The sequence below is a fragment of the Ascaphus truei genome, chromosome 17 (genome assembly GCF_040206685.1).
Source record: "Ascaphus truei isolate aAscTru1 chromosome 17, aAscTru1.hap1, whole genome shotgun sequence".
NCBI lineage: Eukaryota > Metazoa > Chordata > Amphibia > Anura > Ascaphidae > Ascaphus > Ascaphus truei.
The window spans coordinates 23922428-23936906 of NC_134499.1; the positions used below are offsets into that span (position 1 = coordinate 23922428).

At 49.0% G+C, this 14479-nt stretch overlaps 1 protein-coding gene across 2 annotated transcripts in view; it reads right to left on the reverse strand.

The window, feature by feature from the left end:
• The window catches only part of FRMD4B (FERM domain containing 4B), a 179859-nt gene that overhangs the window by 70049 nt on the left and 95331 nt on the right, over window positions 1-14479 (reverse strand). For both annotated transcript variants that reach the window (XM_075574295.1, XM_075574294.1), the window contains exon 6: window positions 2348-2404. In XM_075574295.1, coding sequence (XP_075430410.1) covers window positions 2348-2404 — 57 coding nt within the window. The remainder of the gene's footprint in view (window positions 1-2347; window positions 2405-14479) is intronic.

Below are 14479 nucleotides of genomic sequence, written 5' to 3' on the forward strand. Positions count from 1 at the left end.
CTCAGAGGGGCAGATAAATGAAGCCCCAGTTTTGGGTTAGTGCACCCGATGCGGCATTAATGCTCATTGAGTAGAGTGAAAGTTAATGCCGGATTGGGTGCGCTTGGTGAATCTGCCCCGTAGTAGTAGTGGTAATGGTGGTAGTACAGCAATTCTACTTGTTGCCAAGTAGAACAAAGAAAAACCAACCAAACAAATATAAAAATTAAACCAACAACAAGTGCACTGTAAATAAAATAAAGTGCACTAAAAATGAAGGGTCAATACAAAATAATCCAGAGTAGGGGATACCGAGCAGAGCAACCCGTCTGACGCCCACTGGGAGGCAAACTCTGAAACCGTCCCAGCGGACTCGGCGTACGTGTACTCTGCCCGGATACGGGAGTGCACCAGCGCCCGGAACATGGCCACGATGTTTGTTGGGGCCTCCCATGGTGGTAGTAGTAGTGATGGTGGTAGTGGTAGTAGTTGTAGTAATGGTAGTAGTGGTGCATGACCTCATCTTCGTGTCCTAAAAAGTAGACTGCATAAATTGTTGGCTACTTCTGTAACGCTGAAATGCCACAACAGGTTTGTATTTAAATTTGCAACTATAAGAGGGACCATAATAAAGAAGAATTATTCAGAGCACATATAAACCCCCTCAATATCAGAAGGGGCAGAAATACATTGCATTGGGTTGCTGGCTCTTCTATCAGCAAAAGGGGTTTGAAGTCAACTACCAGGATGTGTGCAGACATCTAAATAGGATGGTATGTGCCCACCCTGCCATATTGTTATACATACCTATAATGGCATTATAACAGTGCTCTGCGGGCCTGAACATCTGGATTGTCAATAGATGTCAAAATATCAGGTGGCTTATCCAAAATGACTTAATTGAACATCTATGCATCTTTTCTACACACAGACGCCCCAGTAAGGTGGACATACTTTCATAGTGCAGGATGACATGCAGCCTTTAGCACTTATTCTATATCCGCCAAAGCGTCTGATCGGGATGTTTATGGACGAAATTCCCTATTGAGGTCAATGGGGAATTTAGTCCGAAACGTATTTGTCGGACGGATATAGAATAAGCCCCTTTATCTGCCATCCTAGAGGTTAGTGGTGCAGTAAGGTGCCCTGTCACACGGTCACTTTATTTGCCATCTATCAGTGCAGCCAGGGGTACTGCCCGAACCCTTCACTGCCAGAGGAACTTGCAATACATTTTGCTGTAATGCACGGCATGCCCCTCTGGCAGTGAAAGGGTCAACGAGTTAGTAAATCCAGGTGCTGTCATGCAGTAGCCCTGTTTAATAAGGTAAGAGGACAGATGCCACAGGACATGTATGGCTACTTTTTCATAACCCCACTGGACTCTTCTAGGACTTCCCAGTGTCAGATGGGTCAGCCTGAAAGAAACATAGGGGTCAAATTTACTTGGTGTCTTGTTATTTAATGGACCTACAGTGAGTCCACACGAAAGACCTGGGAAAACGACCCCTTCGGTATTCATCGCAATAATCCCTTCGCTGCCAGATAGGACAGCAATGATACACGGTTTTTAAAGCACCCCTGCTCAAAATCTAAATACAAACATACTGTAACATGACTTCAATGCAACTACACTAAACATCGCAACCAACTGCAGACGTCAAAGCTTCAGTGTAAGAGGCATGCAGTGAGTGGCAGCATCTTGCCAGACCCTGTGGCACAGAAGTGGTTAATACCCATATATTCTGTTCAATTGCAAAACAAAACAGCAAATGTTGGCATTTCTTCGGAATGCAATAAGTAACACGCACTGCACAGGTGTACAGAGCCCAGAATCTCTTCCACAGCCCAGGTGTGCAGAGCTCAGAGAGATCTGAATCCCTAACACTGCACAGGTGTGCAGAGCCCAGAGAGATCTGAATCCCTAACACTGCACAGGTGTGCCGAGCTCAGAGAGATCTGAATCCCTAACACTGCACAGGTGTGCAGAGCTCAGAGAGATCTGAATCCCTAACACTGCACAGGTGTGCAGAGCTCAGAGAGATCTGAATCCCTAACACTGCACAGGTGTGCAGAGCTCAGAGAGATCTGAATCCCTAACACTGCACAGGTGTGCAGGGCTCAGAGAGATCTGAATCCCTAACACTGCACAGGTGTGCAGGGCTCAGAGAGATCTGAATCCCTAACACTGCACAGGTGTGCAGAGCTCAGAGAGATCTGAATCCCTAACACTGCACAGGTGTGCAGAGCTCAGAGAGATCTGAATCCCTAACACTGCACAGGTGTGCAGAGCTCAGAGAGATCTGAATCCCTAACACTGGAGGATGGGAGACACTTCACTGCGGACACGTCGGACGCAAATTCTTACCTGCAAAATGAGCGCAGCCAATCTGAAGACCGTTCCGCTGTCTACTTCAATCTGCCCCTGTTAACATAACAAGAGGAAACGTGTGAGCTTGAAGTCTGCCAGCGAAGTGTTAAATGCAGGAGCCTGTCACCGCTCAGTACCTGCAGGTTCAACGTCAAAACCAGCCGGCACTATTTCACCTCCCGGGGGGGTGGGGGTGGGGGTGGGGGTGGGGGTGGCCAGTCCTCGGATGCTTTGATTTCAGATAAAAAGCCTGTTTTTTGCTTTCAAACCCCGCAGTCACTGCGACTGCAGGGGAAGGCAGCACGGCGTGACTAAAATAAATAAACACGCTACTCGCGTGCACGCAACTTTTAATGAAGGGACGGTTGCGGTTCTCCCCCCCTGTTTAGATGGTCTTGCCTGATTCCCAGAGATAATATTTCCCTGCGCAGAGCAGGCGTTGAGCAGTATACACACACACAGACAGACAAAAGTGCGCGCGGATGCAAAGAGACCCCTGTTTAACGCTGAGCCCTGTTACTGTATTCCAGTGTTCTCATGCATCACTAAAATATTTTCTTTAGCGACATCCGCTCATGGATGAAATGCAGAATGACTTGGTTTGCTTAACCCCTCAGTTGCCAGACGGGAAAGCAAGGCATTGCCTTTGTGGGTTCAAAAGGGGTTAATGTGTTAATTTGCCGAGTTATGTTGCCGTGCCTTTCTGGCAGCGAAGGGGTTACAGTGTAATGGCTCCCTGGCTGCATCGTATTTTTTTTTACACTATGATTAGAGTGGCCAACGCCAGTCCTCAAGGGCCACCAACAGGTTAGGAATGAAGGATATCCCTGCTTCAGCACAGATGGCTCAATCAAAGGGATATCCTTAAAAGCCCACTTGTTGGTCGCCCGTGAGGACTGGAGTTGGCCACCCCCTGCGTTATGAGAACAAGGTTGAAGGCGCAGTTGCTCATTTTTTTCCCCCCAATACGTGGGAAGCAGGAGGTCTCCCAGAACTGAACCCCGTTAATTTCAGCTCCGGGGAGTCCCTGCTTTCCGAGATCTTTCCTGGGAAAGGTGCAGGGGAAACATAATGGCGTTATATATCGCCTGAGTTACGCTAGTCACAACATCATCTGTCGCGGCTTCCTGCAGACCCGCGGAATGGTGGGGGTCACCAGGAAGTAACCGGCGACACCTTTCCCGGTAAGCATTTTGGCAACTGTCCCCATAGCTGAAATTAACAGCATTCTGCTGTCCACCTATATAAAATAAAGTGGGATGCGTGGTATTGTTCCTTCAACGAAAGCTGTTGCCATTGGACAATTGCGTGAGAAACAGGTCACAAAACAACTAATGATGATTCTCATGCGCAATAGACACCACTTATTAGCCTATTAAACCATCACTATAATATTATCAAGTGCCCCGGGGCCCTGTCGGAGGCTGGTTCCCAAGCCTAAATGAGACTAGTTCAGGAGCAGTGTGTGGGGCAGTAACGGTGAATCAATAAGCAATGGGCAGAAGATCGTGGTATTTGGGATAGGATTCCTCACTCAGGAAATTATTCTGCACTCACCAGAACAGAGCTTTAAAGCAGTTCTCAAAAAATCATTTTTTTTTTTTTTTAAATTACTTTTAGCGATCTCCGTTTGCCCTTCCCAGTGTGGTTTTAATTTGACAGATTTGATGCTCTGTTCAGAATATTAAACTGTTTGAAATATGGAGGTTAAAATGGAACTCTCTCCAGAACCCAGTGCAATCAAAAAGGTTACCATCGGACCTCAGACACAAGAGATGAAGAAAATCATGCTTTGCGACACGAACACAAAGAGCAGGATATGCTCAGGAGTTAAGATACTAACAACATATCTGTTCAATTCATGTAGGCTACTGGGGTGATTGCTGCTTTAATGCTGATATTTATAGAAAGCGTCTATGGGATTTTACAATTACATTTGAAAGCAGCATAACAAAAGTATGTAAAGAAATATGCAATATTTAAATCAAAGTGATTGGGACTGCACTTTTCTATGTACGCAGACACGTCCGGGTTTATTTATCACAGTCTTGCAGTGGCAAAAATATGCAATATAAGTACAGTACATAACAATACCACGTGTGGGCACAGTCACGTCTCGGACAGGACTGCAACCCTGCAATTCACCATTATCTCTTAGCACAGGGGTGCTCAACTTCAGTCCTCAAGAACCCCCCCAACAGGTCAGGTTTTTAGAATATCCCAGCTTCAGCACAGGTGGCTCAATCAGTGGCTCAGTCAAAGACTGAGCCACCTGTGCTGAAGCAGGGATATCCTGAAAACATGACCTGTTGGGGAGGTCTTGAGGACTGAAGTTGAGCACCACTGTTAGCATACACTGCCGCTAGGGACTCTGGGAAATTACACGTAAATGAGCACCCCAGTGTCACCTTGGCTTAGTGTCCATTTTCACATGGACCCCTACAATTACAAACATTATTACAAGTATTGGGGTTTTTTTGTGTTTTGTTTTTTTTAACTGTTTCAGTTTTTGCATAATTTTTTCTTGCCCAAAAAAGAATTCTCTACTGAAGCGCCTGAAAGAGTTAACAATATATTAATCTCCTGTGTCAGCTTCTCTCCTTCATTACTCAGTGTTAACAGCAGGAGTTCAGGTGAAGAGTGCCGCGCCCACGTAACAATAAGGAATTATTATAGGGTGTGTGAGTCTACTTTGCGACCTGTTTGAAATCCAGGCGCTCCAGGTCTTTGTACTGCCTACTCCGCTTTTTGTGCTCTGTGGTCATCATGAATAATGTTGCACGATGAAAGGAAACTATATCACAGGGGAGGAACAAGACCAAAACAATAGCCTGGACCCCCCTATTCAATGAAGTAGCTGATTGCCACTTAACTTATTTTAATGGATCTCTTGCCCTTTCTAACGCTGATTTTCTTTTAAGATGCTGATGCTCCGTTCAGGAGATATGTGTTTAAATTATTAAGTGTGCGGGAGGTTAAAATGGAGCTCTCCCCAGAGCCCTGTGTAAATGTTACCATGGTAATCTCTCAAACTGGAGTTTGGGAAAACCGTGATTCTTTAAAAAAAAAAAAAAAAAAGAGCTGGACATGCTCAGGGAGTAAATGACTAACTTACGAGTTAAATGCCTATAGGCTTCTTCTTAATGCCACAACTGTGCTGAAGATGTGAGCAGCCCATTGCACTCAATAGTAATGTATGTTAAATCATAAATAATTCAGACTGCCCTTTTTTTAAGTGTAACAGTGACTTCAAATTAGAAAGGTACAGTACGAACAGTATTGCAAAGCCGTGTTCAATTTAACATGGCCCTGTGTATTCGGCCATAACCCCCTGTGTCTGATGGGAGTGTAGAGAGGATACTGCAGTGCATTACAATCCAGCACAGATCAAAACATTGTACAGAACACATTTAATACTATTGTTTTCTTATACAGTGCTGACAGTGTAGGTAGAGCTGTACATAGGATGCCCCATGCCCGGTACAGCTTAAAATATAATTTTGGTGCCTGAGGCACAGGGAGAAAAGGTGACTTGTTCAAGGTCACGAGGAGATGACACCAGGATTTGATGCAGGGTACAGTCAGTGGCGTCGTTGACACAGTCACGGAGCCACTTCTACAGCCCATACAAAATCAGTAACTTACATGCATTATCAGAGCGTAATAATGTATAAACACAGATGGGGCTCCAACCCCCCCATCCCTGCACCTCTAGCCAACCCCCCCCCCCCCTCCCCTGAACCTCTAGCTGGAGTCCCCCCTCCCCCCAAACCTCTAGCTGGAGTCCCCCCTCCCCCCAAACCTCTAGCTTCAGCCACTCCCCCGCACCTCTAGCTCGAGCCCCCCCAGCCCCCATGTGTAAATGTTATGAAGTTTGAAGGCTGTGCTGTCCATGTACCAGGAAGGGAAAGGAACTGTTTACATGTTGGCCGGGATCTATGTTTTGGAGATGTCTGGAAGCATAGGGTGGTTACAAATGGAAATGCAGCTTATTTCCACCTGAGTTTACAATGAGACACGTACTGTACTAGGTTCTCACGAGGAGTTCATGTTCTTCGAAAGGTAAGTACTATTACTCACAGATTTGACGTCCATCACGCCTAATAGCCCCAATGCAAACACTGACCGAGAGGCTGCTTGTGCCGTGCCTGAGTTGAGTCTTATTTCTATGCCTTGCGTCGCTTTTTATACTACTGTAGGTCTCTCGGCAGAAAAGCGATGAAACCAACTTGGGGAAAATATTATTCCTTTCTATCTTCTGTAAATTGACTTCATTGGTTGCATCATGTTGCCATTTTTATTGGTACCTTTACTTTGATACCTGACCTCCAAAAGTTGCTTTTGTCTCACACGTTTCGCAGATACTATATGCAAAGCCGATTACCAGTGTACAAAGTAAGTACAGACAGCACACACTAAGAAAGTCTGTGTAGCAATAACGGGTGCAGACGGGAACAGAGAGGACCCTCGTTCCTCTCAAATAATCAAATAGACCATAAATGTTCCCAGCACACCAAGAAATAAGAACTAATAAAGGATCAGCCAAAAAGTCAAATTTAATTAAACATTAACGATGCATATAACGTCAAACAGCAACAGAGGGACAACGTATATATACGGGAACAGGGACAAAGACAGGGATGGGGAAGGAAAGAGAGGAAAGGAGAGGAAGAAAAAAAACACAGGAAATAAAAAGTGCAGGGCAAGGGGGGCAGATTACCAGTGTACAGCACATCTTGGCTACACAAAGGGGCTCATGGACTTGTATCGGGAACATTACTTTTCAGCAATAATCCTATATATGTAAATAAATGGGCACCGTTGGCAAATGATTGTATAAAGCAACAGTTTAAAAACAAAATACTAATCATCCTATATGGGGAAGTAACATAAAATTGTTACGAAGTAGCTATTACTTCTATTTTCGGACACAGGGCTTATGCAGGGTCTTTAACCGTTTGGATACCAGCGGGGTCTTAAAGGCATTTGAGCCACATCTGGTAGTCAAGGGTTCAAATCTACACGGCTGCTGACCTTCTACTTAACCATGAATGTCAGAATCAGGAAAACCCTGGCAGCCTCCGTTATATTTAGGGGTACTTGCTAGAAGAAATATAAAAATGGGATACATGACAGCAGTTTTGATTGAGCATGAACTTTCTGCTCGGGGGCGTAGCTAGACATGTGCGGCCCCCGGGCAAAAAAACAAAACATTCAGGGCCCCCTTGTGTCTCTTTTCTCCCCCTTATGTGTCTCTCTCTTTGCGTGCTCTCCTTTCTCTCTCTATGCGCTCTCTCTCTTTGCACGCTCTCCTTTCTCCCCCCATGACTTTCTTTTCCCTCCTATGTATTGCTATCAGGTACTTCACTTTCTCTTTGTCTCTTCCTTCCTGTATCTTTTCCTTTTAATTTCTATTTTTTACCCCTGTGATTTAACCTTTTCCCCTCCCTCTCACCTTTCCCCCTCCCCCTCACCTTTCCCCCTCCCCCTCACCTTTCCCCTCCCCCTCATCTTTTCCCTTCCCCTCCCCTCACCATTTCCCTTCCCCTCCCCTTTCCCCTCCCCCTCCCCCTCCCTCTCACCTTTCCCCTCCCCCTCACCTTTCCCCTCCCCCTCCCTCTCACCTTTCCCCTCCCCCTCCCTCTCACCTTTCCCCTCCCCCTCCCTCTCACCTTTCCCCTCCCCCTCCCTCTCACCTTTCCCCTCCCCCTCCCTCTCACCTTTCACCTCCCCCTCCCTCTCACCTTTCCCCTCCCCCTCCCTCTCACCTTTCCCCTCCCCCTCCCTCTCACCTTTCCCCTCCCCCTCTCTCTCACCTTTCCCCTCCCCCTCCCTCTCACCTTTCCCCTCCCCCTCCCTCTCTCCTTTCCCCTCCCCCTCCCTCTCTCCTTTTCCCTCCCCCTCCCTCTCTCCTTTTCCCTCCCCCTCCCTCTCTCCTTTTCCCTCCCCCTCCCTCTCACCTTTCCCCTCCCCCTCCCTCTCACCTTTCCCCTCCCCCTCCCTCTCACCTTTCCCCTCCCCCTCCCTCTCCTTTTCCCACCCCCTCCCTCTCTCCTTTTCCCATCCCCTCCCTCTCTCCTTTTCCCACCCCCTCCCTCTCTCCTTTTCCCACCCCCTCCCTCTCTCCTTTTCCCTCCCCTTCCCTCTCTCCCTTTCCCTCCCCCTCCCTTTCACCTACCTCTCCTCACCTTTCCCCTACCTTTCCCCTCCCTCTCACCTTTCCCCTCCCCCTCACCCCTCCCACCTTTCCCCTCACTCTCACCTTTCCCCTCCCTCTCACCTTTCCCCTCCCCCTTTCCCCTCCCTCTCACCTTTCCCCTCCCCCTCCCTCTCACCTTTCCCCTCCCCCTCCCTCTCACCTTTCCCCTCCCCCTCCCTCTCCCCTCCCCCCTCCCCCCTCCCCTCCTCCCTCCCCCTCCCCTCCCCCCTCCCCCTCCCCTCCCCCCTCCCCCTCCCCTCCCTCTCCCCTTTCCCCTCCCCCTCCCTCTCCCCTCCCTCTCCCCTCCCTCTCACCTTTCCCCTCCCCCTCCCTCTCACCTTTCCCCTCCCCCTCCCTCTCACCTTTCCCCTCCCCCTCCCTCTCACCTTTCCCCTCCCCCTCCCTCTCACCTTTCCCCTCCCTCTCACCTTTCCCCTCCCCCTCACCTTTCCCTCCCCCTCACCTTTCCCAGCCTGTCTCTCAGGCTGCAGCTCCAGCTCCACGCTGCACTACTTGAAGCCCCGCCCCCTGACCTAAGCCCCACCCACCTATAGAAGCTCTGCAGAGGAAGGAATTTCCCCTCTGTCCTGCCTACTGCACCTCAGGGCCCCGCCCCCTGACCCAGGCCCGCCCACCTGCACAGGCAGGGATTTCCCTCTGTGCTTCCTGCTGTATCTCAGGGCCCCGTAATGTGCGGGGGCTATGCCCCTGTTTCTGCTGCTCAAAGACCTCATAGCAGACATGTCATCAAAAGATGGTGTGCTCTATTTCAGCATTTCCCAAACTGGGCTACACTGGATTGAACACAGGCTGAGTCCATAGAGACTGCAGCTGTCCTGGAACTAGATTCCACATTCCTCTGTCTCCCTTTGCTGTTTATGGGATTCATTTCTCCCTAGTTAGCTGCCTGTTATTTTCCCTGTCCCAGCAGCTTGCTGCATGTGAAAAGGCAACATTTTGATACACATGTTGTTTACATAGCCATAGTCAGTGAGTTGCTATAGCAACCTCAGCCATGGGCGTCCCGCAGGGGGGGGCAAGGGGGGGGCGCTTGCCCCCCCCTGGATCCTGGGCCGCCAACAGCGGGGAACAGAGGGCACTGGCGTGACAGGATTTAGCGCGCTCTTCTGCAAAAAAAAAAAACCTCCCTTGTCTCCTGATTGGCTGGCGCGTGTTGGCACGCTGCCAGGATTTTTTTTTTTTTTGGCCCTCGCAAGCTCTATCTCAGCGGTGCGCAAAACTGGGGGGCACCAAATTATTTAGGGGGGGGCGCAGCCTGTGCGGCGAAACCTGGGGGCAGAGCAGAGCCCCCCCCCCCCTGCTCCGATCCCCCCCATTCCAAAATCTTCCCCTTGCTCTGGTCCCCCCGTTCTGATTCCCCCCCCCCCTGCTCCGGTCCCCCCTTCCCGTTCCGATTCCCCCCCTGCTCTGGGTCCCCCCTTCCCGTTCCGATTCCCCCCTGCTCCGGTTCCCCCCCCCCCATTCTGATTCCCCCGTGCTCCGGCCCCCCCGTTCCGTTTCCCCCCCCCCCTGCTCCGATTCCCCCTTGTTGCGAGTGTCTGAGTTTGTGTCTGAGTGTGTGTGTGTCTGTGTGTGTGTGTGTGTGTGTGTGTGAGATCAGGGGGGGAGGGAATGAATGTGAGGAGGACGGATTCAGGGAGTGGGTTTGAGTCAGAGGGGGTTAATTGATGGAGGGGGAGAGTGAGGAGACAGGGGGTGTAATAGAGGAAGAGAGGGGTGAGGGGACAGAGTGAATGAAGAAGAGAGGGGGTAAGAAAGAGATGGGGCTACACCTTGGGACTATCTGCATTAGAGTGGCACCAGACAAGGTGTGTGTGTGTGTGTGTGTGTGTGTGTGTGTGTGTGTGTGTGTGTGTGTGTGTGTGTGTGTGTGTGTGTGTGTGTGTGTGTGTGTGTGTGTGTGTCTGAGAGTGAGAGAGTGTCTGAGTGATAGAGAGTCTGAGAGTGAGAGAGAGTCTGAGAGAGGTATTCTGAAGGGGGGGGAGTCTGAGAGAGTCTGAGGGGGAGAGAGTAAGAGAGGGGGAGAGAGTAAGAGAGGGGGAGAGTCTGAGTGGGAGAGAGTAAGAGAGGGGGAGAGAGTAAGAGAGGGGGAGAGAGTAAGAGAGGGGGAGAGAGCCTGAGGGGGAGAGACTGTGAGAGTCTGAGAGAGTGAGAGTCTGAGAGAGTGAGAGTCTGAGAGACTGAGAGACTGAGAGAGTCTGAGAGACTGAGAGAGTCTGAGAGACTGAGAGAGTCTGAGAGACTGAGAGAGTCTGAGAGACTGAGAGAGTCTGAGAGAGGGAGAGTGAGAGTCTGAGAGAGTGAGAGTCTGAGAGAGTGAGAGTCTGAGAGAGTGAGAGTCTGAGAGAGTGAGAGTCTGAGAGAGAGTGAGAGTCTGAGAGAGAGTGAGAGTCTGAGAGAGAGGGAGAGTCTGAGAGGGAGAGGGAGAGTCTGAGAGGGAGAGTCTGAGAGGGAGAGTCTGAGAGAGGGAGAGTCTGAGAGAGGGAGAGTCTGAGAGAGGGAGAGTCTGAGCGGGAGGGTGTGTGTTTGTGTCTGTCTGTCTGTGAATGAATACAGACACCAACCCACAGTCAGTCAGTCACCCACCCAAGTGTCAGTCAGTCACCCAAGTGTCAATCACACACGAGTCAGTCAGTCAAAGTGTCAGTCACCCACCCCGTCACCCCCCCCCCCCCCCCACAACCACTCTCTCTCTCTGTCTAGTTAACATTATGCCCCCCCCTGAAAACATTTCTGCGGACGCCCATGACCTCAGCCTTTCTTTCAGAATGGGCTAGTCTGCTCTCCCTCTCTGCCTTGCTCACAGATGGTCTGTCCCCAGACTATTCCTGCTACCCAGATTCCCTCTCACTTCCTCTTACCTTCTACATTGGCTGAGTGAGTACCTTCTGTTATTCTCTCTACTGGCAAGGCCTCATCCTTTTCACCTTTCCCCACTATCAAGCACACTCACCATAGAGACATTCTCCCACAACACCATCATCCACAAGTGCCTTTGTGAATCTATGCTTTCCCCAATAAAGTGAAGAAAAGACATAGTACTTGTTGTGTTTGTAACAGGAACGAGTTGAAGCTATCTGGGTTATTCATACTACACGTGACTCTGGCCTCAGAATAGCAGCCGTGCGCTGAGGTTGAGGGGAAGCGGGTGCTTTCCCTGGCCTTAGTTCGCGCGCCGTCCGGGGGTGTGTCGGGGGGCAGGCCAGTGACGTCACGGAGCTGGTTCGCCCATATTGCGCTCCCGTAAGATCTACGCCTCCGCGAGCCCCTGCTAAGGCCGCTCATTGCGGCTGCAGGGGCTCACTGACAAGCGCTGACCTTGGACTCAGCCTTAATGTAAAGAGCCATTCCCCACGTACCCTGTAACTTCGTTCTGTTTATGTGGCTGGCTTTGCAAACTTAAGGCTGCGAACCCGCTACGGCCGGCGGGGCGCGCGGCCGCGAACCACCAGACCCTTGCCCGAGTGGTCCCTGCCCCCGCTGCCTCCTTCCGACAGGGCTGACTAAGTACTGTGACACGTCAGCCGGCCGATACTGCAAGAATCTTGTGAATTTCGTCGTTGACGCGTCACGTGGTACGCGAGTCAGCCAATGGGGGGGGAGGGACGGAGCTAGGTGGGAGGCGCCTTGGGTGGGGAGCAGGGAAGGAGCTGCGTGTTATTAAAGTGTGTGAGTGTGTATGTATGTGTGTGTATATGTATGTGTGTGGGGGGGTGGGCGGCACCACGATCAGAGCCCGCCCCCCTCCCTCCCCCCTCCCACTCCCGCCCCACTCCCTCCCACTCCCGCCCCCCGGCTCCCTACAGACCGCATATCGCGGGCTGTGTCTGTCCAGCGCCCCGCCTGTCTGCAGTGCGGGCGCGCTGACTGAGGGAGCGGGGCCTTAGCCTAAGAGGACCTTCCTCCAGTCCCAAGACTCACTGTGTTTATCTGCAATTAATTGTAACCCTGCAATTTCAATATGTTTATATGTGTATATGTTTAATTCTGCTTTTTTCCCCTTAGACAACCCCACAGCTGGTTATCCCCCTTACTGGCGCTGCAGAAAGGGCCCAAACTCTTGATCAGCAGACAATATTAACCCTATAGCATTAACTAGGTATTTGGTTATACAGTACAGCATTTCCTCTGATTTTAGAAGGGTCACAATTGGCATCACGTGCAAACAGCCACCTTAATAATAAGAACCAATAATACACGTTGCTTAGTTTTAACCTGGGGATAAAATCCAAACACATGGCAATAGCTAAACAATCCTATTTCCTGCCTCTGTGTAGCTCAGTCCTTGCACTGGCATTCATTGTACTCATGTCCCTTTGTTTATGAAACCTTTTACTGTGAATGGTTTTTTAGGTTCCTACTGTATGAAAGGCATATACTGATAAAATAAACCCGGGGGGGGGTTTTATTGGGCCTACGTCGAGTTGATTTCGTTCCGGTTATAAAAATGTACTTATCTTATTTAGAAGACCAATAAAGAATACAACTGGAATTTTAAAAGGAAGGAAGTGGAGCTATCGCTCACTATTTTCCCACCGTCTGTCTGCAGCCAGTCCTAATAACTGATAACAGATTTAAACTCCAGTAATCACGGGCCACTAACAGGTCAGGTTTTCAGGATATTCCTCCAGTCTTTGACTGAGCCACCTGTGCTGAAGCAGGGATATCTTGAAAACCTGACCTGTTGGTGGCCCTTGAGGACAGAAGTTGGCCACCACTGTGAAAAAGACTACTTGTGACAATGAGTTTGTGTTGTATGGATGAAAGTTAATGGATATATGAGTTACACTGCATGTAGCCGCAACCCGTATCATGCTCATGATTCACATAAGGAGGGGGTATAATAACTTAAAAGTCCACTAGCTCCAAAATCAGAGGGGAAAATTATGACATCAATTTCCCAAAGCAGTAATCCCATGGCTCCCTATGGGGACACTTTGTGTTTGCTCCAGTTTCGCCTTCACATTGTAGCGCAAAAAAGCAAAGATATATACCCAAGGTTATTGTGATACTGTGCGGACCCCTTTGCAACTAAACGGGACCGCAATGCCCAGAACAGAAAGGAATTAACAGGGTTCAATCAATCAATAACCCTTAATTGCTGGGACTGTATGAAACATATTTAAAGCTGTTTCTAAAGCTAAATATGTTGCCCCTGTTGGCTCAGAAACCCCATTGTGTTGTAGAACGTCAGTTTCACTGGCTCATTACATCCCTAGCACCTGTAAATGTGATCAATATGTGCACGGTGTAGGAAATGGTAGTTTACAACCAAGGTTTTTTGATGAATCTGAACACACTTTTTATTTATTTGGTGAAGTCCTTTTATAACAACGGGACCCTAGCACATTACACTTTCACTTAGGGGATCCATTTTCAGTGCTAAATAAACAACAATGAGTTGCACAGCGCTGCAGACATCCTCCTGTTGGCATTACTGAGAACATCTCTATCATTTGCTGTTAAGAGCGCCTGACACTCATTGGAGGGATCATGCTGTGGCTCTTGAATATCCCATTTTCTTAAAAGGGGCAGTCCCTCTTAGGACCAACGTGAACAAATTCCAGTGACATGTTTAAGCCGTCTCATCTGGGTAACTGACACATAGTTACATAGTAGATGAGGATTAAAAAAGACATACGCCCATCACGTTCAACCTATGCGAAATTTAGATGACAGATACTTTATCCTACATTTGAACTTACAGTATATTGATCCAGAGAAAGGTAAACAAAAAACCCCAGTGATATCTCATAAGGGAAAAATAAATTCCTTCCTGACTCCAGATATTGGCAATCAGATTACTCCCTGGATCAACATCCTTCCCATGTTTACTTATTTGGTTTATCCCTGTATACCTTCCCTTTCTAAAAAGATGTCCAACCTTTTTTTGAAGATATTTATTGTAT